Genomic DNA, 25,220 nt, shown 5'->3' on the forward strand with positions numbered 1-25,220 from the left:
GTCTGTATCTCTGTCTCTCTCTCTCTCTCTGTCTCTCTCTGTCTGTCTCTCTCTCTCTCTCTCTCTCTCTGTCTCTCTCTCTGTCTCTCTCTCTGTCTCTGTCTCTCTCTCTCTCTCTCTCTCTGTCTCTCTCTCTGTCTGTCTGTCTGTCTGTCTCTCTCTCTCTGTCTCTCTATCTGTCTCTCTATCTGTCTCTCTCTCTCTGTCTCTCTCTCTCTCTCTCTGGGAGCCCGGCATTCCACTCAACAATGACACGATTCACTGCGTGCAGGCAGAATGCATTAAGCGCTGCGCGTCGTCAACGGGATTAAATGTCATTGATGGAATTCCTCGTTTAATCGCTAGAGAACTACTCTCGTTTAGCCAATTCAATGAAAGCCACAAACTTTCCGTCCCACTTAACGCGCTTTTTATTTTTGGAACAGGCGGAAAAGGGTCCGATTGTCTTCTAAAAAAAAGTTTTGAATCTTCTTCATCGTGCCGTGCAACTTGAGGGGCAAAAGTCAACCGTCAGATCTAAGCAGCTTTGGGCCGTTGGATATATAGAACTGTGTCGCTGATTTGTCCGTTCAGGTCGCTTACCTACACAACCTGTTTGTCTGCTGAAACAACCTCACCTCTATTAAGCACGCAAGTTGTTCTAAACCGCAGAGGTCCAGGAAATACGTTTAAACTATGATATAATTAGTCTGGGTGCTTATACATATTTGAAGGAGACACTAACTGCATTGCTTGAATTTCAGAGAGTCATTTTCTTGGGAAATCGGAAAGTGCTTTCCGAAAACATTTGTACCCTCTACGACTCTCCGCGGGTCTGGTGCTGATCTCCTGCAACAACAAAAAAACATCAGTCCTGGATGGGTCTCACTCAAGAAGAGGAAACTTAGCGATTTTAGCACAGACCAGACACCGGACCACGCGTGCTGCAGGACGACCGGGAATAATGCATAGATGAAACCTCGTTTCAGTAACGCCGTTCTCGCACGGAAAAGGCGTCGCAGAATCTCCGGGCGACAATGTCTGACAACTTCACCGATTTCGAATTCAACAGCACGACGCAGCCGGTGGCAGCTGCCGTGGCTCCAGACTACAACTTTCCAGCTCTTATATTCGGGATATTGCTAATCATTGTGATTATCGGTGGAAATGTGCTTGTGTGTCTTAGTGTTTACATGGAAAAAGCTTTAAAAACTACAACAAACTATTTCATTGTGAGTTTGGCTGTTGCGGACCTACTCTTGGCAGTGCTGGTGCTACCACTGTTCGTGTTCGCAGAGGTAAGTAGCTTAGGTTTTAGCCCTTAGCCTACCTGAGATATGTTGTTTAGTTAATTAATAATACCTGCTTGGCCTATTTCACATGTTTAGTCATGTGGTGGCCGGTTGGTAGGCTATATATATGTTTTATTTTAAGTTAATTTATTTCACTAGGGGACGACTAGGCTATTGGTTATGATTATGAATCAAATTATACTATTTATTCGCCTCTAAATTACCATAATTATAATCATGCATAATATCAGCTGTCTAATAGTTAGTTGCCCGGTATTATAGTACCGGTAAATAATAGCGGCTTAACCCTCTAATCATCCAAATCAGAGTCATCAGACCAACCCATTAAGTTCATTACTAAAGAGGGGGCAAGAACATCCCGTTCCATTCTCTACTCTTGTTCTCTCTGTGTCTCTCACCTGTTCATTTCTCAATTACTATCGAACTGGGAAAGGTCAGTCGTTTTATACTGCACAACGTCTTCTGCGTCATCTTGAAATGCTATAGGCTACGGCCAATTCGTTTGATTAAAACTATCAACAACAACAGACTAACAGTGGAATCAGATCTATCAAGAGGGTTAACTCAAAGCTGTTAAAATGAGAATTACTGAGATATTACATAACATTAATTGGTAGTGTCTATTGTTGAGAACAGGTATGCATGTGTGTGTGTGTGTGTGTGTGTGTGTGTTTGTTTGTGTGTCTGTGTGTGTGTGTGTGTGTCTGTCTGTCTGTCTCGCTCTCTCTATTGTGGTTGACTACTAAATAGTCTTTACTTAGAGAATTAAGGGATGTCTGTCTGTCTGTCTGTCTGTCTCTCTCTCTCTCTCTCTCTTTCTCTCTCTCTCTCTCTCTCTCTCTCTCTCTCTCTCTCTCTCTCTCTCTCTCTCTCTCTCTCTCTCTCTCTCTTGTGGTTGACTACTCAATAGTCTTTACTTAGAGAATGTCTGTCTGTCTGTCTGTCTGTCTGTCTGTCTGTCTGTCTGTCTGTCTGTCTCTCTCTCTCTCTCTCTGTCTCTCTCTCTCTTTATTGTGGTTGACTACTGAATATTCTTTACTTAGAGAATTAAGGCATGCCTGTGTCTGTCTGCCTGTGAGAGACCAGTGCCTAAGTCTTCCTAAATTGTGATGCCATTATCTCGTTACAGGAGAGTTGTTCCAGATAGGTAATCTACTGAGCCAGCCAGGCAGAGTGTTAACATGCTCGTTACAGGAGAGTTGTTCCAGATAGGTAATCTACTGAGCCAGGCAGTGTTAACATGTCGTTACAGGATAGTTGTTCCAGATATGTAATCTACTGAGCCTTTAGTTTGTGGCTTGTTCACCTGATGGTGAAGGGCAGGCTGAAAGTCAACTTCATTATACTATTGATAAGCCAAGAGAGGCTGATCATTAGTATGGACAATAGAAGACAGCGAGAGAGAGAGAAAGGGGAGAGTATGGAGACAGAGAGAGAGAGAGAGAGAGAGAGTATGGAGACAGAGAGAGAGAGAGAAAGGGGAGAGTATGGATACAGACAGAGAGAGAGAGAGAGAGAGAGAAAGGGTAGAGTATGGAGACAGACAGAGAGAGAAAGAGAGAGAAGGGGGAGAGTATGGAGACAGACAGAGAGAGAGAGAAAGGGGAGAGTATGGAGACAGAGAGAGAGAGAGAGAGCGAGAGAGAGAAAGGGGAGAGTATGGAGACAGAGAGAGAGAGAAAGGGGAGAGTATGGAGACAGACAGACAGAGAGAGAGAGAGAGAGAGAGAGAGAGAGAGAGAGAGAGAGAGAGAGAGAGAGAGAAAGGGGAGAGTATGGAGACAGAGAGAGAAAGAGAGGGGAGAGTATGGAGACAGACAGAGAGAGAGAGAGAAAGGGGAGAGTATGGAGACAGAGAGAGAGAGAGGAAGAGAGAGAGAAAGGGGAGAGTATGGAGACAGAGAGAGAGAGAGGAAGAGAGAGAGAGAGAAAGGGGAGAGTATGGAGACAGAGAGAGAAAGGGAAGAGTATGGAGACAGACAGAGAGAGAGGAAGAGAGAGAGAGAAAGGGGAGAGAGGAAGGGGAGAGTATGGAGACAGAGAGAGAGAGAGGGGAGAGTATGGAGACAGACAGACAGAGAGAGAAGAGAGAGAGAGAAAGGGGAGCGTTTGGAGACAGACAGAGAGAGAGGAAGAGAGAGAGAGGAAGGGGAGAGTATGGAGACAGACAGAGAGAGAGAATGGGGAGAGTATGGAGACAGTGAGAGAGAGAAAGGGGAGAGTATGGAGACAGTGAGAGAGCGAAAGGGGAGAGTATGGAGACAGACAGAGAGAGAGAGAATGGGGAGAGTATGGAGACAGTGAGAGAGAGAAAGGGGAGAGTATGGAGACAGACAGAGAGAGAGGAAGAGAGAGAGAAAGGGGAGAGTATGGAGACAGAGAGAGGGAGAAAGAGCGAGAGGAGAGTATGGAGACAGACAGAGAGAGAGAAAGGGGAGAGTATGGAGACAGAGAGAGAGAGAGGAAGAGAGAGAGAGAGAGAAAGGGGAGAGAGGAAGGGGAGAGTATGGAGACAGAGAGAGAGAGAGAGAGAAAGGGGAGAGTATGGAGACAGACAGAGAGAGAGGAAGAGAGAGAGAGAAAGGGGAGAGAGGAAGGGGAGAGTATGGAGACAGAGAGAGAGAGAATGTTAACACATGTTTCCCATGCCAATAAAGCCCTTGAATTGAATTGAATTGAAAGAGAGAGAGAGAGGGGAGAGTATGGAGACAGACAGACAGAGAGAGAAGAGAGAGAGAAAGGGGAGAGTATGGAGACAGAGAGAGAGAGAACGAGAGAGAGAGGGGGGAGAGTATGGAGACAGACAGACAGAGAGAGAAAAGAGAGAGAGAAAGGGGAGAGAGAGAAAGGGGAGAGTATGGAGACAGACAGAGAGAGAGAAAGGGGAGACTATGGAGACAGACAGAGAGAGAGAGAGAAAGGGGAGAGTATGGAGACAGAGAGAGAGAGAAAGGGGAGCGTATGGAGGCAGAGAGAGAGAGAAAGAGAGAGAGAGGAAGGGGAGAGTATAGAGACAGAGAGAAAGAGAGAGAGAGAGAGAGAGAGGGGAGAGTATGGAGACAGACATAGAGAGAGAAAGGGGAGAGTATGGAGACAGTGAGAGAGAGAAAGGGGAGAGTATGGAGACAGAGAGAGAGAGAAAGAGAGAGAGAGAGGGGAGAGTATGGAGACAGACATAGAGAGAGAAAGGGGAGAGTATGGAGACAGTGAGAGCGAGAAAGGGGAGAGTATGGAGACAGAGAGAGAGAGAAAGAGAGAGAGAGAGAGGGGAGAGTATGGAGACAGACAGAGAGAGAAAGGGGAGAGTATGGAGACAGAGAGAGAGAGAAAGAGAGAGAGAGAGAGGGGAGAGTATGGAGACAGACAGAGAGAGAAAGGGGAGAGTATGGAGACAGTGGAGACAGAGACAGGCAGAGGTGATAGAAGCAGCACTACACATGGTTTCTGAGATTAATAGTTTCTCAGATTGACACCTGATCAACATAATCAATGTCCACACGTTTTTCATAGACATGATGCTGTGTGTTGTGTTCAGGCCCAGGGTGGTGTGTGGTCCCTGAACATGATGCTGTGTGTTGTGTTCAGGCCCAGGGTGGTGTGTGGTCCCTGAACATGATGCTGTGTGTTGTGTTCAGGCCCAGGGTGGTGTGTGGTCCCTGAACATGATGCTGTGTGTTGTGTTCAGGCCCAGGGTGGTGTGTGGTCCCTGAACATGATGCTGTGTGTTGTGTTCAGGCCCAGGGTGGTGTGTGGTCCCTGAACATGATGCTGTGTGTTGTGTTCAGTTCCAGGGTGGCGTGTGGTCCCTGAACATGATGCTGTGTGACGGTCTGATGTCCATGGATGTGATGCTGTATGTTGTGTTCAGTTCCAGGGTGGCGTGTGGTCCCTGAACATGATGCTGTGTGACGGTCTGATGTCCATGGATGTGATGCTGTGTGTTGTGTTCAGGCCCAGGGTGGTGTGTGGTCCCTGAACATGATGCTGTGTGACGGTCTGATGTCCATGGATGTGATGCTGTATGTTGTGTTCAGTTCCAGGGTGGCGTGTGGTCCCTGAACATGATGCTGTGTGACGGTCTGATGTCCATGGATGTGATGCTGTGCACAGCCTCCATCTTCAACCTCTGTGCCATCAGCGTCGACAGGTCAGTCAGACACACACACACACACACACACCGAACCCCAGGTCCCTCTACCATTATGGTTTAAGTCGTCAGGTTTTCAGACAAGGTTCTTATTAGGCCAGAGAGGTTTTGGGATCCGACTCTGTTAAAGGATGTAAACATGATGTTCATTTGGTGCTTTACTTTATACTGTGTGTTTCCTGTCCCAGGCTTCCTGCTGTGTAATTATCAACAGTCCCAACTAAGGGCCTCCCGGGTGGCGCAGTGGTTAAGGGTGCTGTACTGCAGCGCCAGCTGTGCCATCAGAGTCCCTGGGTTCGCGCCCAGGCTCTGTGGGGCGACGCACAATTGGCCTAGCGTCGTCCGGGTTAGGGAGGGCTTGGTCGGTAGGGATGTCCTTGTCTCATTCCGCACCAGCGACTCCTGTGGCGGGCCGGGCGCAGTGCGCGCTAACCAAGGTTGCCAGGTGCACTGTGTTTCCTCCGACACATTGGTGCGGCTGGCTTCCGGGTTTGATGCGCACTGTGTTAAGAAGCAGTGCGGCTGGTTGGGTTGTGTATCGGAGGACGCATGACTTTCAACCTTCGTCTCTCCCGAGCCCGTACGGGAGTTGTAGCAATGAGACAAGATAGTAGCTACTACAACAATTGGATACTACGAAATTGGGGAGAAAAAGGGGTAAAAAAAAACAGTCCCAACTATCTACATGGTGTCCAGTAACAATATCTGAAGCGTTAGCAGAAATACTTCAAAATGCTGCGTTGAGTCCATCTAATGAACTACTTCCTGAAACAGACTGACACGTTCCCCAACTGATGTTTGATGCATTAAAAATGTATACATTTCCATTCATAGCTAGTCAGGACGTATAGCCCGAATCTCCCTAACAGACAGACACATCTCATCTTCTACCTCCTGAGTCTCTACTTCTAACGTTGTTGACCCCTCTACCTCCTGAGTCTCTACTTCTAATGGTGTTGACCCCTCTACCTCCTGAGTCTCTACTTCTAATGGTGTTGACCCCTCTACCTCCTGAGTCTCTCTACTTCTAATGGTGTTGACCCCTCTACCTCCTGAGTCTCTACTTCTAATGGTGTTGACCCCTCTACCTCCTGAGTCTCTACTTCTAATGGTGTTGACCCCTCTACTTCTAATGGTGTTGACCCCTCTACCTACTGAGTCTCTACTTCTAATGGTGTTGACTCTCTACCTCCTGAGTCTCTACTTCTAATGGCGTTGACCCTTCTACCTCCTGAGTCTCTACTTCTAATTGTGTTGACCCCTCTACCTCCTGAGTCTCTACTTCTAATGGTGTTGACCCCTCTACCTCCTGAGTCTCTACTTCTAATGTTGTTGACCCCTCTACCTCCTGAGTCTCTCTACTTCTAATGGTGTTGACCCCTCTACCTCCTGATTCTCTCTACTTCTAATGGTGTTGACTCCTCTACCTCCTGAGTCTCTCTACTTCTAATGGTGTTGACCCTTCTACCTCCTGAGTCTCTACTTCTAATGGTGTTGACCCCTCTACCTCCTGAGTCTCTACTTCTAATGGTGTTGACCCTTCTACCTCCTGAGTCTCTCCTTCTAATGGTGTTGACCCTTCTACCTCCTGAGTCTCTACTTCTAATGGTGTTGACCCCTCTACCTCCTGAGTCTCTACTTCTAATGGTGTTGACCCCTCTACCTCCTGAGTCTCTACTTCTAATGGTGTTGACCCCTCTACCTCCTGAGTCTCTACTTCTAATGGTGTTGACCCCTCTACCTCCTGAGTCTCTACTTCTAATGGTGTTGACCCCTCTACCTCCTGAGTCTCTACTTCTAATGGTGTTGACCCCTCTACCCCCCGAGTCTCTCTACTTCTAATGGTGTTGACCCCTCTACCTCCTGAGTCTCTACTTCTAATGGTGTTGACCCCTCTACCTACTGAGTCTCTACATGTAATGGTGTTGACCCTTCTACCTCATGAGTCTCTACTTCTAATGGTGTTGACCCCTCTACCTCCTGAGTCTCTCTACTTCTAATGGTGTTGACCCCTCTACCTCCTGAGTCTCTCTACTTCTAATGGTGTTGACCCCTCTACCTCCTGAGTCTCTACTTCTAATGGTGTTGACCCTTCTACCTACTGAGTCTCTACTTCTAATGGTGTTGACTCCTCTACCTCCTGAGTCTCTACTTCTAATGGTGTTGACCCCTCTACCTACTGAGTCTCTCTACTTCTAATGGTGTTGACCCTTCTACCTCCTGAGTCTCTACTTCTAATTGTGTTGACCCCTCTACCTCCTGAGTCTCTCTACTTCTAATGGTGTTGACCCCTCTACCTCCTGAGTCTCTCTACTTCTAATGGTGTTGACCCTTCTACCTACTGAGTCTCTCTACTTCTAATGGTGTTGACCCTTCTACCTCCTGAGTCTCTACTTCTAATTGTGTTGACCCCTCTACCTCCTGAGTCTCTCTACTTCTAATGGTGTTGACCCCTCTACCTCCTGAGTCTCTCTACTTCTAATGGTGTTGACCTCTCTACCTCCTGAGTCTCTACTTCTAAAGGGTCATACTGTAGGTAAAGGGTCATACTGTAGGTAAAGGTCATACTGTAGGTAAAGGTCATACTGTAGGTAAAGAGTCATACTGTAGGTAAAGGTCATACTGTAGGTAAAGGTCATACTGTAGGTAAAGGTCATACTGTAGGTAAAGGTCCTTTGTCACTAAAGAGTCTCTAGAAGAAGATTTTACATTCGATGATCGTGATACACCTGCGCTTCATCAGACTCACCTGGACTCCATCACCTCCCTGATTACCTTCCCTATCTATGTCTCTCCCTTTGGTGCCTTCCCTATATATATGTCACTCCCTTTGGTACCTTCCCTATCTATGTCCCTCCCTTTGGTTCCTTCCCTATATATGTCCCTCCCTTTGGTTCCTTCCCTATCTATGTCCCTCCATTTGGTGCCTTCCCTATCTATGTCCCTCCCTTTGGTTCATTCCCTATCTATGTCCCTCCCTTTGGTTCCTTCCTTATATATGTCTCTCCCTTTGGTTCCTTCCCTATCTATGTCCCTCCCTTTGGTTCCTTCCCTATATATGTCCTTCCCTTTGGTTCCTTCCCTATATATGTCACTTCCTTTGGTTCCTTCCCTATATATGTCCCTCCCTTTGGTTCCTTCCCTATATATGTCCCTCCATTTGGTGCCTTCCCTATATATATGTCACTCCCTTTGGTTCCTTCTCTATATATGTCTCTCCCTTTGGTTCCTTCCCTATATATGTCTCTCTCTTTGGTTCCTTCCCTATATATGTCCCTCCATTTGGTTCCTTCCCTATATATGTCACTCCCTTTGGTTCCTTCCCTATATATGTCCCTCCCTATGGTTCCTTCCCTATATATGTCCCTCTCTTTGGTTCCTGCCCTATATAAGTCCCTCCCTTTGGTTCCTTCCCTATATATGTCCCTCCCTTTGGTTCCTTCCCTATATATGTCACTCCCTTTGGTTCCTTCCCTATATATGTCACTCCCTTTGGTTCCTTCCCTATCTATGTCCCTCCCTTTGGTTCCTTCCCTATATATGTCCCTCCCTTTGGTTCCTTCCCTATATATGTCTCTCCCTTTGGTTCCTTCCCTATCTATGTCCCTCCTTTGGTTCCTTCCCTATATATGTCCCTCCCTTTGGTCCCTTCCCTATATATGTCTCTCCCTTTGGTTCCTTCCCTATCTATGTCCCTCCCTTTGGTTCCTTCCCTATCTATGTCCCTCCCTTTGGTTCCTTCCCTATCTATGTCCCTCCCTTTGGTTCCTTCCCTATATATGTCCCTCCCTTTGGTTCCTTCCCTATCTATGTCCCTCCCTTTGGTTCCTTCCCTATCTATATCCCTCCCTTTGGTTCCTTCCCTATCTATGTCCCTCCCTTTGGTTCCTTCCCTATATATGTCCCTCCCTTTGGTTTCTTCCCTATATATGTCTCTCCCTTTGGTTCCTTCCCTATATATGTCAATCCCCTTGGTTCCTTCCCTATATATGTCCCTCCCTTTGGTTCCTTCCCTATATATGTCCCTCCCTTTGGTTCCTTCCCTATATATGTCCCTCCCTTTGGTTCCTTCCCTATATATGTCCCTCCCATTGGTTCCATCCCTATATATGTCTCTCCCTATGGTTCCTTCCCTATATATGTCCCTCTCTTTGGTTCCTTCCCCAGGCATTATTGTTTCTGTTCCAGTGTCATGTCTGTGTGTTGTTTGTGTTTCTTGTTTTGTATTTAGTTGCATTTATTTATTAAAACACTCCCTCCCTGAACTTGCTTCCCGACTCTCAGCGTACTCATTACTCTGCCACTGTGTACTCATTACTCTGCCACTGTGTACTCTCTGTTTAGGGCCAAATAGCATTCTAGTTTGCTCTGTTTTTTTGTTAATTCTTTCCAATGTGTTAGGTAATTATATTTTTGTTTTCTCATGATTTGTTTGGGTCTAATTGTGCTGCTGTCCTGGGGCTCTGTGGGGTGTGTTTGTGTTTGTGAACAGAGCCCCAGGACCAGCTTGCTTAGGGGACTCTTCTCCAGGTTCATCTCTCTGTAGGTGATGGCTTTGTTATGGAAGGTTTGGGAATCGCTTCCTTTTAGGTAGAATTTAACGGCTCTTTTCTGGATTTTGATAATTAGTGGGTATCGGCCTAATTCTGCTCTGCATGCATTATTTGGTGTTCTACGTTGTACATGGAGGATATTTTTGCAGAATTCTGCGTGCAGAGTCTCAATTTGGTGTCTGTCTTTCCTGTGGAAATAAATGTTAGTTTTTTTGCCAATTTTAACTGCGCACTTGTTTGTGTACATGCATTTTATAATGTCGGATGTTCTTCCCCCAACACCACTTTCCATTCATTTGTACAACCCTCATGCCAAATTGAGTCAAGCTTTTTTGAAATCAACAAAGTACGAGAGAACTTTACATGTTTGTTTGTCAATTAGGGTGTGCAGGGTGAATACGTGGTCTGTCGTACGGTCATTTGGTTTTAAAAAAAAGCCCATTTGACGTTTGCTCAGTACATTCTTTTTGCTGAGGGAGGAAATGTACACATCTGGTGTTAATGATAATGCAGAGGTTTTTCCCAAGGTTGCTGTTGACGCATATCCCACGGTAGTTATTGGGTTCAAATTTGTCTCCACTTTTGTGGATTGGGGTGATCAGTCCTTGGTTCCAAATATTGGGGGAGATACCAGAGCTGAGGATGATGTTAAAGAGTTTAATAATAGCCAAATTGAGCTTGTGGTCTGTATATTTCATCATTTCATTTAGGAAACCATCAACACCACAGGCCTTTTTGGGTTGGAGGATTTGTATTTTGTCCTGTAGTTCATTCCATGTAAATGTAATTCTCTCTCTCACTCACCCCCTTTCCCTCAGGTTCATTGCCGTGTCAATCCCTCTGAACTACAACAGGAAGCACGTTGACCAGCGTCAGATCATCCTGCTGTCAGGCACCTGGCTCATAGCCCTGGCCGTGGCCTCCCCAGTCATGTTGGGTATCAACAACATCCCACACCGGGACCCCACCGAGTGTAAACTGGAAGATGACAACTACGTGATTTACTCCTCTGTCTGCTCCTTCTTCATCCCCTGTCCCATCATGCTCCTCCTCTACTTCGGCATGTTCCAGGGCCTGAAGAGGTGGGAGGAGGCGCGCAAGGCCAAGCTGAGGAACAGCATCCAGACATGCAGGAAGCTTCAGCATGCAGCCGCAGCCGCCGCCATGCCGACCTCAGGGACCATCCCCGGGCCGCTGCCCATGCCCCTGCCCAGGATCATCGAGAGGGACCTGGCTCAGGCCCGGCTGGGGCTGGAGGATACCGATGACTATCTGCAGCCAGACTGCCCCCCGTTCCCCTCGGCGTACAGGGAGAGGATCAGCTCCGTGCCGTCTATCTCCTACCAGCAGAAGCCGCCGCAGAAGAGGAAGCGAGCCAAGATCAACGGCAGGGAGAGGAAGGCCATGAGGGTTCTTCCAGTTGTGGTGGGTAAGTGCCACAGATTAAAGTTACAGACTTGTCAAAAAGTTGTCAAAAAACTCACAAAAGGCTCCCCTGACTTGTCAAAAACGAATAAGTTCCCCTCAAACCTGTCAAAAACTTACAAAGGTTTCCTTCAAACTTCCGAGTCAGAGTCCTATGAGTCCAGAATCAAGTTTCAAGTGTTTGTGACTGTCCCCATCTCTGCTTCTCCCCCTTTCTCTTTTCTACTGAGGGCTCATAGGGTAGGTTCTACTGAGGCCTCATAGGGTAGGTTCTACTGAGGGCTCATAGGGTAGGTTCTACTGAGGCCTCATAGGGTAGGTTCTACTGAGGCCTCATAGGGTAGGTTCTACTGAGGGCTCATAGGGTAGGTTCTACTGAGGGCACATAGGGTAGGTTCTACTGAGGGCTCATAGGGTAGGTTCTACTGAGGGCTCATAGGGTAGGTTCTACTGAGGGCTCATAGGGTAGGTTCTACTGAGGGCTCATAGGGTAGGTTCTACTGAGGGCTCATAGGGTAGGTTCTACTGAGGCCTCATAGGGTAGGTTCTACTGAGGGCTCATAGGGTAGGTTCTACTGAGGCCTCATAGGGTAGGTTCTACTGAGGGCTCATAGGGTAGGTTCTACTGAGGGCTCATAGGGTAGGTTCTACTGAGGCCTCATAGGGTAGGTTCTACTGAGGGCTCATAGGGTAGGTTCTACTGAGGGCTCATAGGGTAGGTTCTACTGAGGGCTCATAGGGTAGGTTCTACTGAGGCCTCATAGGGTAGGTTCTACTGAGGCCTCATAGGGTAGGTTCTACTGAGGGCTCATAGGGTAGGTTCTACTGAGGGCTCATAGGGTAGGTTCTACTGAGGGCTCATAGGGTAGGTTCTAACTGGTCGTGATTAGACCTGGTTCAAATGCATGTTTTGGGTTCATACTGTATAAACCCCTTATGGCTGGCCTCAAAGCACACATTGCTTTCTCCAACGGCTTAAATAAAATAACAAATGAAATATATAATTAAAACACACACGTTGGGAGCCCTAAAAGCTAGACTAGACAGTCACTATCAGATAGTACTGGGAACCGGTTCTCCAGTTATAATGACAGGCTACATTTATAAAATGATGAAAGTATTGTGTTTCCAGCTTCTGATTCACTGACCTGCTTAATGGAGGATAACGTTCATCAAACCAGAACCTGGAAACTGATAGAAATGTTAAATCATGAGATGAAGTGATGAAAAGGATAAAATACCCAGCAGGCCGTGCTGGTTGAAAGGATGTCATCCAGTTTGGTCCACTGGGAGAGTATTGTGTTTCTCTGGAGTCACACTGACCTGGACATTGATTAAGGGGGCCGTAACGGTTTAAATGGAAATGATGCAGTGATATACCTCGGGGGAATTCTCCATCTCTCATTTCTGAACTTATTCACTTTTGGCCACAGCGTCATCATTCATGAATAATTTGAGGTGGTTGAGTCATTTTCTCAGTGTCAGGCTGATATGAGGTGCATTTTTAATGAAACATGCACTATGTTTGAGTGGTGGATGCTGGTGGCACATCCTTCATCTTCATCGGTGAGAGAAAAACAAAAAAACGCTTCTATAAAAAGGTGCTGTGTCCTGCGGTGCTCTCATGGCTTCCTGATCCGTCACAATGAACTGCTTCACACTTTTCAAAAGAATTTCAGAAAGAGGTCATTTGGCTGTTCTAATAGGAGAACTCTTTGGAATAACCTTTTTTTGGGGGTTCCGGGTAGAACCCTCTGTGAAAAAAAAGGGTTCTACATGGAACCCAAAGGGTTCTGCTTGGAATAGGACAACCAAATATCCTTTTTGTTTAGGTAGAACGGTAAGTGTGGTGTGCCTACTGCCATGTGCTACTTTTATTTTTAAATGATTAATGGGAGAAACGACCTTTCTAATGTACAGTGAATGCTACAGTGTTGACAGCAGATACACGGCTTGTTAGGAAAATACAGAATGCTACAGTGTTGACAGCAGATACACAGCTTGTTAGGAAAATACAGAATGCTACAGTGTTGACAGCAGATACACAGCTTGTTAGGAAAATACAGAATGCTACAGTGTTGACAGCAGATACACAGCTTGTTAGGAAAATACAGAATTCTACAGGGTTGACAGCAGATACACAGCTTGTTAGGAAAATACAGAATTCTACAGGGTTGACAGCAGATACACAGCTTGTTAGGAAAATACAGAATGCTACAGTGTTGACAGCAGATACACAGCTTGTTAGGAGAATACAGAATGCTACAGTGTTGACAGCAGATACACAGCTTGTTAGGAAAATACAGAATGCTACAGTGTTGACAGCAGATACACAGCTTGTTAGGAAAATGCTACAGTGTTGACAGCAGATACGCAGCTTGTTAGGAAAATACAGAATGCTACAGTGTTGACAGCAGATACACAGCTTGTTAGGAAAATGCTACAGTGTTGACAGCAGATACACAGCTTGTTAGGAAAATACAGAATGCTACAGTGTTGACAGCAGATACACAGCTTGTTAGGAAAATACAGAATGCTACAGTGTTGACAGCAGATACACAGCTTGTTAGGAAAATGCTACAGTGTTGACATCAGATACACAGCTTGTTAGGAAAATGCTACAGTGTTGACAGCAGATACACAGCCTTTTAGGAAAATACAGAATGCTACAGGGTTAACAGCAGATACACAGCTTGTTAGGAAAAAGCTACAGTGTTGACAGCAGATACACAGCTTGTTAGGAAAAAGCTACAGTGTTGACAGCAGATACACAGCTTGTTAGGAAAAAGCTACAGTGTTGACAGCAGATACACAGCTTGTTAGGAAAATGTTACAGTGTTGACATCAGATACACAGCTTGTTAGGAAAATACAGAATGCTACAGGGTTGACAGCAGATACACAGCTTGTTAGGAAAAAGCTACAGTGTTGACAGCAGATACACAGCTTGTTAGGAAAAAGCTACAGTGTTGACTGCAGATACACAGCTTGTTAGGAAAATACAGAATGCTACAGTGTTGACAGCAGATACACAGCTTGTTAGGAAAATACAGAATGCTACAGGGTTGACAGCAGATACACAGCTTGTTAGGAAAATACAGAATGCTACAGTGTTGACAGCAGATACACAGCTTGTTAGGAGAATACAGAATGCTACAGTGTTGACAGCAGATACACAGCCTGTTAGGAAAATACAGAATGCTACAGGGTTGACAGCAGATACACAGCTTGTTAGGAAAATACAGAATGCTACAGTGTTGACAGCAGATACACAGCTTGTTAGGAAAATACAGAATAATACAGTGTTGACAGCAGATACACAGCTTGTTAGGAAAAAGCTACAGTGTTGACAGCAGATACACAGCTTGTTAGGAAAATACAGAATGCTACAGGGTTGACAGCCGATACACAGCTTGTTAGGAAAATACAGAATGCTACAGTGTTGACAGCAGATACACAGCTTGTTAGGAAAAAGCTACAGTGTTGACTGCAGATACACAGCTTGTTAGGAAAATACAGAATGCTACAGTGTTGACAGCAGATACACAGCTTGTTAGGAAAATACAGAATGCTACAGGGTTGACAGCAGATACACAGCTTGTTAGGAAAATACAGAATGCTACAGTGTTGACAGCAGATACACAGCTTGTTAGGAGAATACAGAATGCTACAGTGTTGACAGCAGATACACAGCCTGTTAGGAAAATACAGAATGCTACAGGGTTGACAGCAGATACACAGCTTGTTAGGAAAATACAGAATGCTACAGTGTTGACAGCAGATACACAGCTTGTTAGGAAAATACAGAATGCTACAGTGTTGACAGCAGATACACAGCTTGTTAGGAAAAAGCTACAGTGTTGACAGCAGATACACAGCTTGTTAGGAAAATACAGAATGCTACAGTGTTGACAGCAGATACACAGCTTGTTAGGAGAATACAGAATGCTACAGTGTTGACAGCAGATACACAGCCTGTTAGGAAAATACAGAATGCTACAGGGTTGACAGCAGATACACAGCTTGTTAGGAAAATACAGAATGCTACAGTGTTGACAGCAGATACACAGCTTGTTAGGAAAATACAGAATGCTACAGGGTTGACAGCAGATACACAGCTTGTTAGGAAAATACAGAATGCTACAGTGTTGACATCAGATATACAGCTTGTTAGGAAAAAGCTACAGTGTTGACATCAGATACACAGCTTGTTAGGAAAAAGCTACAGTGTTGACAGCAGATACACAGCCTGTTAGGAAAATACAGAATGCTACAGTGTTGACAGCAGATACACAGCTTGTTAGGAAAATGCTACAGTGTTGACAGCAGATGCTAAATTATTATGCACTATTCATCAATAATGAAAAGTTAATGATAAGCAACTACATGTTGTCGGCAAGCAACACAAAACAAAAGGTCAAACAGGTTAAAAACATTTACTAATCAAATCATACCAAAAGGTCATCAAACCCAGCCCATAGCTAATAGACCTAGGAGGCTGTATTTACTAAACCCAAATTAGGAAAGCCCTTGGACATCAGTAGCATCTTATCGGAGAAACTGATGACGAGGGACTACACTTTATCATGTAGGCTCCTGTAGACTTCCCAGGCAACATAACTAAGGTAAAGGTTTGTGGTCATCAGACGTTAGGTCTGACAGAAGGTCTGTAGTCATCAGATGCTAGGTCTGACAGGAGGTCTGTAGTCATCAGATGCTAGATCTGACAGAAGGTCTTTAGACAGGTCTGTAGTCATCAGATGCTAGGTCTGACAGAAGGTATGTAGTCATCAGATGCTAGGTCTGACAGAAGGTCTGTAGTCATCAGATGCTAGGTCTGACAGAAGGTCTGTAGTCATCAGATGCTAGATCTGACAGAAGGTCTGTAGTCATCAGATGCTAGGTCTGACAGAAGGTCTGTAGTCATCAGATGCTAGGTCTGACAGAAGGTCTGTAGTCATCAGATGCTAGGTCTGACAGAAGGTCTGTAGTCATCAGATGCTAGGTCTGACAGAAGGTCTGTAGTCATCAGATGCTAGGTCTGACAGAAGGTCTGTAGTCATCAGATGCTAGATCTGACAGAAGGTCTGTTAGACAGAAGGTCTGTAGGCATCAGACGCTAGGTATAACAGAATGTCTGTTAGACAGGTCTGTAGTCATCAGATGCTAGGTCTGACAGAAGGTCTGTAGTCATCAGATGCTAGGTCTGACAGAAGGTCTGTAGTCATCAGATGCTAGGTCTGACAGAAGGTCTGTAGTCATCAGATGCTAGGTCTGACAGAAGGTCTGTAGTCATCAGATGCTAGGTCTGACAGAAGGTCTGTAGTCATCAGATGCTAGGTCTGACAGAAGGTCTGTAGACATCAGATGCTAGGTCTGACAGAAGGTCTGTAGACATCAGATGCTAGGTCTGACAGAAAGTCTGTAGACATCAGGTGCTAGGTCTGACAGAAGGTCTGTAGACATCAGATGCTAGGTCTGACAGAAGGTCTGTAGACATCAGATGCTAGGTCTGACAGAAGGTCTGTAGACATCAGATGCTAGGTCTGACAGAAGGTCTGTTAGACAGGTCTGTAGTCATCAGATGCTAGGTCTGACAGAAGGTCTGTAGACATCAGATGCTAGGTCTGACAGAAGGTCTGTAGACATCAGATGCTAGGTCTGACAGAAGGTCTGTTAGACAGGTCTGTAGTCATCAGATGCTAGGTCTGACAGAAGGTCTATTAGACAGAAGGTCTGTAATCATCAGATGCTAGGTCTGACAGAAGGTCTGTAGTCATCAGATGCTAGGTCTGACAGAAGGTCTGTAGACCTATTAGAAGTGTGACTTTAGGCCACCGTTCTCTACCTGACTAAGTTTAGCTTAAAGCCTTCAATCCAGACATTATGTACCACTTTGGATCGTCTTAACCCCACGACACACATGACCACAGGTTTAAGTATAGATGTGCCTACTGATTCGTTCACGGCTTCAACTAATGAGCAGAAACAGATGGAAGTGTTGAGGAGAGTTAAATGTCTTCATTAGTCTCCAGCCAGACTGACGGATGTTGGTCTCTGTCTTTGGTCATCTATGTGGGAGACCATGTGGGTGGGTTGGTGACTCATTACACAGATAGTCATTTCACAGTACCATGCCCAATCCAAACATAATGTGGATATTGTCAGCAAAAGTTCCAGAAACTATGATTGTGATCTGCGTAATCAGGTCAGCTCTGTACAAGCTTGGTTTGCTTCAGCAGTGTGAAAAGCCCATCTGCGTTTCTAATAAACAAACAGAGTTTAAAGTAAGAACAAAACAAAAGAATCGCTGCTGTTCAACAGATCAGGGTAGCCTAGTGGTTAGAGTGGAGGGGCGGCAGGGTAGACTAGTGGTTAGAGTGGAGGGGCGGCAGGGTAGACTAGCGGTTAGAGTGGAGGGGCGGCAGGGTAGCCTAGTGGTTAGAGTGGAGGGGCGGCAGCGTAGCCTAGTGGTTAGAGTGGAGGGGCGGCAGGGTAGACTAGTGGTTAGAGTGGAGGGGCGGCAGGGTAGACTAGTGGAGGGGAGGCAGGTAGACTAGTGGTTAGAGTGGAGGGGCAGCAGGGTAGCCTAGTGGTTAGAGTGGAGGGGCAGCAGGGTAGCCTAGTGGTTAGAGTGGAGGGGCAGCAGGGTAGCCTAGTGGTTAGAGTGGAGGGGCAGCAGGGTAGCCTAGTGGTTAGAGTGGAGGGGCAGCAGGGTAGCCTAGTGGTTAGAGTGGAGGGGCAGCAGGGTAGCCTAGTGGTTAGAGTGGAGGGGCAGCAGGGTAGACTAGTGGTTAGAGTGGAGGGGCAGCAGGGTAGACTAGTGGTTAGAGTGGAGGGGCGGCAGCGTAGCCTAGTGGTTAGAGTGGAGGGGCGGCAGGGTAGACTAGTGGTTAGAGTGGAGGGGCGGCAGGGTAGACTAGTGGTTAGAGTGGAGGGGCGGCAGCGTAGCCTAGTGGTTAGAGTGGAGGGGCGGCAGGGTAGACTAGTGGTTAGAGTGGAGGGGCGGCAGGGTAGACTAGTGGTTAGAGTGGAGGGGCGGCAGGGTAGCCTAGTGGTTAGAGTGGAGGGGCAGCAGGGTAGACTAGTGGTTAGAGTGGAGGGGCGGCAGGGTAGCCTAGTGGTTAGAGTGGAGGGGCGGCAGGGTAGCCTAGTGGTTAGAGTGGAGGGCGGCAGGGTAGCCTAGTGGTTAGAGTGGAGGGGCAGCAGGGTAGCCTAGTGGTTAGAGTGGAGGGGCAGCAGGGTAGCCTAGTGGTTAGAGTGGAGGGATGGCAGGGTAGACTAGTGGTTAGAGTGGAGGGGAGGCAGGTAGACTAGTGGTTAGAGTGGAGGGGCAGCAGGGTAGCCTAGTGGTTAGAGTGGAGGGGCAGCAGGGTAGCCTAGTGGTTAGAGTGGAGGGGCAGCAGGGTAGCCTAGTGGTTAGAGTGGAGGGGCGGCAGGGTAGCCTAGTGGTTAGAGTGGAGGGGCAGCAGGGTAGCCTAGTGGTTAGAGTGGAGGGGCAGCAGGGTAGCCTAGTGGTTAGAGTGGAGGGGCAGCAGGGTAGCCTAGTGGTTAGAGTGGAGGGGCGGCAGGGTAGCCTAGTGGTTAGAGTGGAGGGGCGGCAGGGTAGCCTAGTGGTTAGAGTGGAGGGGCGGCAGGGTAGCCTAGTGGTTAGAGCGTAGAGGTGGCAGGGAAGCCTAGTGGTTAGAGTGGAGAGGCGGCAGGGTAGCCTAGTGGTTAGAGTGGATGGGCAGCAGGGTAGCCTAGTGGTTAGAGTGGAGGGGTGGCAGGGTAGCCTAGTGGTTAGAGCGTAGAGGCGGCAGGGTAGCCTAGTGGTTAGAGTGGAGGGGCAGCAGCGTAGCCTAGTGGTTAGAGTGGAGGGGCGGCAGGGTAGCCTAGTGGTTAGAGCGTTGGACTAGTAACCGAAAGGTTGCAAGTTCAAACCCCCGAGCTGACAAGGTACAAATCTGTCGTTCTACCCCTGAACAGGCAGTTAACCTGCTGTTCCTAGGCCGTCATTGAAAATAAGAATTTTTTCTTAACTGACTTGCCTAGTTAAATAAAACATATTTTTTTAAAAACAGATCAGGGTTGTTTTCCAGCTGACTTTGAATTGAAGTTGATCCTTAAATTTGATCGTGTCCCAGGACAGGAGGCAGTTGGTATCAGGTAACACTCAGAGCGTCACATCAATTAGTATTAGCAGGAAACACAGGTTACCATGCAGGGCCCTCTGCTGGGGACACAACAGGCTGTCCCTCATAACACCAGGCAGTCAGTGAGGGTGGTTCCTGTTGAAGACAACACAGATCAACACCAATGTCGGCCGTCTCCACTCAGTAGATCCCCGGCTGGGTGTCAAATAGTTGGGAAATAAACAGAAAAATGTGTCTGTTCTGTGGTCAGAGACGAGGCTGTGCACGGCCGGCGTTCGTGTTGGTCTTGTTCTTTACATTGAGGGTAGATATTAAGATGTCACTGAGGGTAGTGATTCCTACACGGAACGTTGGGAACATAAGAGGGGAAAGGAAGGAGAAGCATTTAGCTAATACAGACAGACAGACAGACAGACAGACAGACAGACAGACAGACAGACAGACAGACATCAGATCCTCTCCTACTAGACAGACAGACAGACATCAGATCCTCTCCTACTAGACAGACAGATAGACAGAAGATCCTCTCCTACTAGACAGACAGACAGACAGACAGACAGACAGACAGAAGATCCTCTCCTACTAGACAGACAGACAGACAGACAGACAGACAGACAGACAGACAGACAGACAGACATCAGATCCTCTCCTACTAGACAGACAGACAGACAGACAGAAGATCCTCTCCTACTAGACAGACAGATAGACAGACAGACAGACAGACATCAGATCCTCTCCTACTAGACAGACAGACAGACAGACAGACAGAAGATCCTCTCCTACACAGACAGACAGACAGACAGACAGACAGACAGACATCAGATCCTCTCCTACTAGACAGACAGACAGACAGACAGACAGACAGACAGACAGACAGACAGACAGACAGACAGACAGACATCAGATCCTCTCCTACTAGACAGACAGACAGACATCAGATCCTCTCCTACTAGACAGACAGATAGACAGAAGATCCTCTCCTACTAGACAGACAGACAGACAGACAGACAGACAGACAGAAGATCCTCTCCTACTAGACAGACAGACAGACAGACAGACAGACAGACATCAGATCCTCTCCTACTAGACAGACAGACAGACAGACAGAAGATCCTCTCCTACTAGACAGACAGATAGACAGACAGACAGACAGACATCAGATCCTCTCCTACTAGACAGACAGACAGACAGACAGACAGAAGATCCTCTCCTACACAGACAGACAGACAGACAGACAGACAGACATCAGATCCTCTCCTACTAGACAGACAGACAGACAGACAGACAGACAGACAGACAGACAGACAGACAGACAGACAGACAGACAGACATCAGATCCTCTCCTACTAGACAGACAGACAGACATCCTCTATTTTTCCTCTTTGGCAACAACACTTATTCTGTCGAAGGGTTAAAGGACAGACAATTTTCTGTTTCCAATTTGTAAAAAGCATTTGTTGACTGTAATTGTTTGATTGCTTTATGAGGAAGCTCAATAAGGAAGCTCAATAAGGAAGCTCAATAAGGAATAAGGAAGCTCAATAAGGAAGGAGCACAGAATCCTTCCAGGGGTGCGGTGCTCCGGATTAGTTAGGAACTGGCAAGGATGGTTCAAATGACCCAGTGGAAATTGGAAACATTTATGAAGGTTAATCCAACTGACATTTTGGGATGTTCTAGGGGGGTGCTCATACTCTCTAGGGGGTGCCCGACATATCTTGGGGGTGCCTGACATCAAAGTGTTTGACTTGTGGTGGGGGGGGGGGGGGGGGGGGTGTCTCTCCAGATGAAGACAGACTGTCTCTTAAGAGTAAAGTCTCTCCAGACGAAGACAGGCTGTCTCTTAAGAGTAAAGTCTCTCTAGATGAAGACAGACTGTCTCTTAAGAGTAAAGTCTCTCCAGATGAAGACAGACTGTTAAGAGTAAAGTCTCTCCAGATGAAGACAGACTGTCTCTTAAGAGTAAATTCTCTCCACCTCCCAGAGAGTTGAGGTATAAATTCAGCCCCTCGTCCAATGAACACCTAACCAATGAATCATACAACGCATGGAGACACTCCAGACAAATGGCTTCTATCTACTGTCAGTTGCCCCTTGATTAAGTGTCCAGGGAAGCTCTGATTCACAGCTGTAGGTGGTTGGTGGGTCTTGATTAAGTGTCTGTCCAGGGAAGCTCTGATTCACAGCTGTAGGTGGTTGGTGGTCTTGATCAAGTGTCTGTCCAGGGAAGCTCTGATTCACAGCTGTAGGTGGTTGGTGGGTCTTGATCAAGTGTCTGGCCAGGGAAGCTCTGATTCACAGCTGTAGGTGGTTGGTGGGTCTTGGTTAAGTGTCTGTCCAGGGAAGCTCTGATTCACAGCTGTAGGTGGTTGGTGGGTCTTGATTAAGTGTCTGGCCAGGGAAGCTCTGATTCACAGCTGTAGGTGGTTGGTGGGTCTTGATTAAGTGTCTGGCCAGGGAAGCTCTGATTCACAGCTGTAGGTGGTTGGTGGGTCTTGATTAAGTGTCCAGGGAAGCTCTGATTCACATCTGTAGGTGGTTGGTGGGTCTTGATTAAGTGTCTGGCCAGGGAAGCTCTGATTCACAGCTGTAGAGGGAAACTAAGCTTATTAGGTTGCAGTATCAGTTCCAGAGGGAGGAAGCGCTTCCCTGTTCAGGAGCTGGTACTACCTAGACTATATCCAAAATAGCAGCCTATTCCCTATTTAGTGCACTACTTTTGTCCAGAGGTTTATGACGGTTCTAGTCAAAAGTAGTGCACTACATAGGGAATAGGGTACAGTTTAGGGTGCAACCCTAATCTGTATCGCTACTCCACCCCGACCTCCAAGCGCTTGACTGAGTATTTATAGCAATCCCATCAACATTCCTGCATTATTCACCTCACCAGAGAGGCACGTTTCTAATCTACAAGGACATCAGCCATGCTGTCCATTTATCTCACTCTCATCGCCATGTTGTAAACACTTTTTTTTGGGGGGGGGGGATTCATCCCAAATGGCACCCTATTCCCTACATAGTGCACTACTTTTGACCAGGAATAGGGCGCTATTTGGGATTCCCCCGTATTAATGTTGACGGGGTCTAGGCAGTGTAAATGAGTGTTACCCAGCCGCGGAGGTGTCGTTGTGAATTGATTGCGTGTGAAGAAATAGCTTGGGTTGCTAACCCTGTGGCAACATTAAATGATCAACCGGCTGTACATTTACTTACCCTCTCATGGTTGGAAAAGGACATTAACAAATGTTTTACCCAGAATGAGCTCTCTCTCTATGTCTCTCTCTGTCTCTCTCTCTCTCTCTGTCTCTCTCTGTCTCTCCCTGTCTCTCTCTCTCTCTCTCTCTCTCTCGCTCTCTCTCTCTGTCTCTCTCTCTCTCTCTCTGTCTCTCTCTGTCTCTCCCTGTCTCTCTCTCTCTCTCTCTCTCTCTCTCTCTCTCTGTCTCTCCCTGTCTCTCTCTCTCTCTCTCTCTCTCTCTCTGTCTCTCTCTCTCTCTCTCCTCTCTCTCATTAGTGTGTGTCGGTCTTTGTAAAGCGTCAACACGGCACTTTATAAAATGGAGTGTTTTCTGCTTCAGGGGCAAAAGGAGAATAAAAAATAATTGTAAAAAATGTGTGAAGGTTAAACTGCTGATTAATGTTTCTTTGAGTTAAGTCTCCATGAAATAGCAATAAGACTGACGTGGTAGATTGGCTGTGCTTCACTTATCAGATCAGATGGGGTTGGCAGTGGAACAGTAAAGTCTGTGGTTGTAGGGAGATTTTACACCACTTTGACTCAGCTTCTGCTTGGTCTTGGTAACAACGGTTATAAAGACCTACAGTAGGTAGATAAAGACCTACAGTAGGTAGATCATAGGTAGATAAAGACCTACAGTAGGTAGATAAAGACCTACAGTATGTAGATAAAGACCTACAGTATGTAGATAAAGACCTACAGTAGGTAGATAAAGACCTACAGTATGTAGATAAAGACCTACAGTAGGTAGATAAAGACCTACAGTATGTAGATAAAGACCTACAGTAGGTAGATAAAGACCTACAGTAGGTAGATAAAGACCTACAGTAGGTAGATAATAGGTAGATAAAGACCTACAGTAGGTAGATAAAGACCTACAGTAGGTAGATAAAGACCTACAGTAGGTAGATAAAGACCTAGATATAAGTTGATTGATTTATAATTGATGGGATATTTTCCAGACTCTCAATGCTCTTACATAGTAAGAAGGTAAAGTCACCTCATCTAATGAATCAATCATCCGTGAATCAATTAATGGATCCATTATTCAGAACAGTCCCCTAACCTCTCCTCTCCTCCTCCTCCTCCCCTCAGGTTGCTTCCTGTTCTGCTGGACCCCGTTCTTCGTCGTCCACACCACCCGGGCCCTGTGTGCTACCTGCTACATCCCGCAGGCCCTGATAAGCACCGTCACCTGGCTGGGCTACGTCAACAGCGCCCTCAACCCCATTATCTACACGGTCTTCAACACAGAGTTCAGGAAGTTCTTCAAGAAGTCCCTCCACTCATTCAGCTGCTGCTGACGTCAGCCCCACACCGCAGGAACAATGGTAGCGCTAACCGTACTCTCACAGAAGGCGTATATTACTGCACAGGCATTTCCAGTTGGGGTCAGTTCAGAAGGTACACAAAAAAAAATGTCCAATTATCTTCAATGCTTTTCGGTGAGGAGAATGTGGAATTGACTTTCTTAATTGCCTGGGGATGGCCCAGGGCTAAATCTGTATGTATTGCTCTGGGGTGACCAACCCTCCTCCTGGACAGCTACTTAGTGAACAGGTTTTTGCTACAACCCTACCCTAAACAGATGACCTTGATCAGCAGGGATGGAGCCAGCACACCCTGTAGATCTCCAGGAGGAGGTTACAAGTTAAACCTTCATTTAACTAGGCAAGTCAGTTAAAGAACACATTCTTATTTACAATGACGGCCTACCGGGGATCAGTGTGTTAACTGCTTTGTTCAGGGGCAGAACAACAGATTTTTACCCTTGTCAGCTTGGGGATTCGATCCAGCAACCTTTAGGTTACCGACCCAACGCTCTAACCACTAGGCTACCTGCTGGTTACTGACCCAACGCTCTAACCACTAGGCTACCTGCCCCCTCAACCCCATAGTCATGCCACTGAGATTTGGCTATATGAGTGTTTATCTGGTGGGTGGGCGGAGTTGGGTGGGCGGAGTCTGAGACCATTCCAACTGTTCTAAAGTAACATCGCTCTCCGTCCTGGATACCATGGCGATGCTGGCTTTGCATTGTTTATTACAGGTGTGGTATGAGGCTTAATACTAGCATTATAACAGTCTTACGACGGTGTTATTACAGCCCTGTGATTACACCTTTAAATCTGAAGTTATTTAGCTGACAGCATTATGAAGAACAGAAGCTAATCAATGAATGCATTCATACAGTGTGTATGATACTGAAGCTTTAGCCTGTAACCTCGTATACAAATCCATTCAAATGTTGTTTTATTTCATTTTTGAAAGTTTGTTGTAATGTTGTTTGTTTTTGCCATTTTAACTGAAGCCAATACTTTGACTGTGTCTGCCTGTAACAGCAGTCTGTTTGTCGGCTCATTGACAGTGCCTACTGTTTTACCATATCCACGTTTTATGTGGAAAGCTTTCCAATAAAATAAAAGACACCTCT

General features: G+C 46.5%; 2 protein-coding genes across 2 annotated transcripts; both read left to right on the forward strand.

Moving 5' to 3' along the window:
- Nucleotides 1-282: 282 nt before the first annotated feature.
- LOC118944528 (D(4) dopamine receptor-like) lies at nucleotides 283-5,208 on the forward strand. The gene is made up of 2 exons (XM_036964373.1): nucleotides 283-1,277; nucleotides 5,078-5,208. Exons 1-2 carry the CDS (start codon nucleotides 1,017-1,019, stop codon nucleotides 5,183-5,185), a joined length of 369 nt encoding a protein of 122 aa, XP_036820268.1. The 5' UTR covers nucleotides 283-1,016; the 3' UTR covers nucleotides 5,186-5,208.
- Nucleotides 5,209-5,322: 114 nt separating this feature from the next.
- LOC118944527 (D(4) dopamine receptor-like) lies at nucleotides 5,323-25,220 on the forward strand. Its single transcript, XM_036964372.1, has 3 exons — nucleotides 5,323-5,439; nucleotides 10,811-11,421; nucleotides 23,882-25,220. The coding sequence occupies exons 1-3, from the start codon at nucleotides 5,354-5,356 to the stop codon at nucleotides 24,088-24,090; spliced, it is 906 nt and encodes a 301-aa protein (XP_036820267.1). The 5' UTR covers nucleotides 5,323-5,353; the 3' UTR covers nucleotides 24,091-25,220.

The sequence above is a fragment of the Oncorhynchus mykiss genome, chromosome 26, assembly GCF_013265735.2.
Source record: "Oncorhynchus mykiss isolate Arlee chromosome 26, USDA_OmykA_1.1, whole genome shotgun sequence".
NCBI classification, from domain to species: domain Eukaryota; kingdom Metazoa; phylum Chordata; class Actinopteri; order Salmoniformes; family Salmonidae; genus Oncorhynchus; species Oncorhynchus mykiss.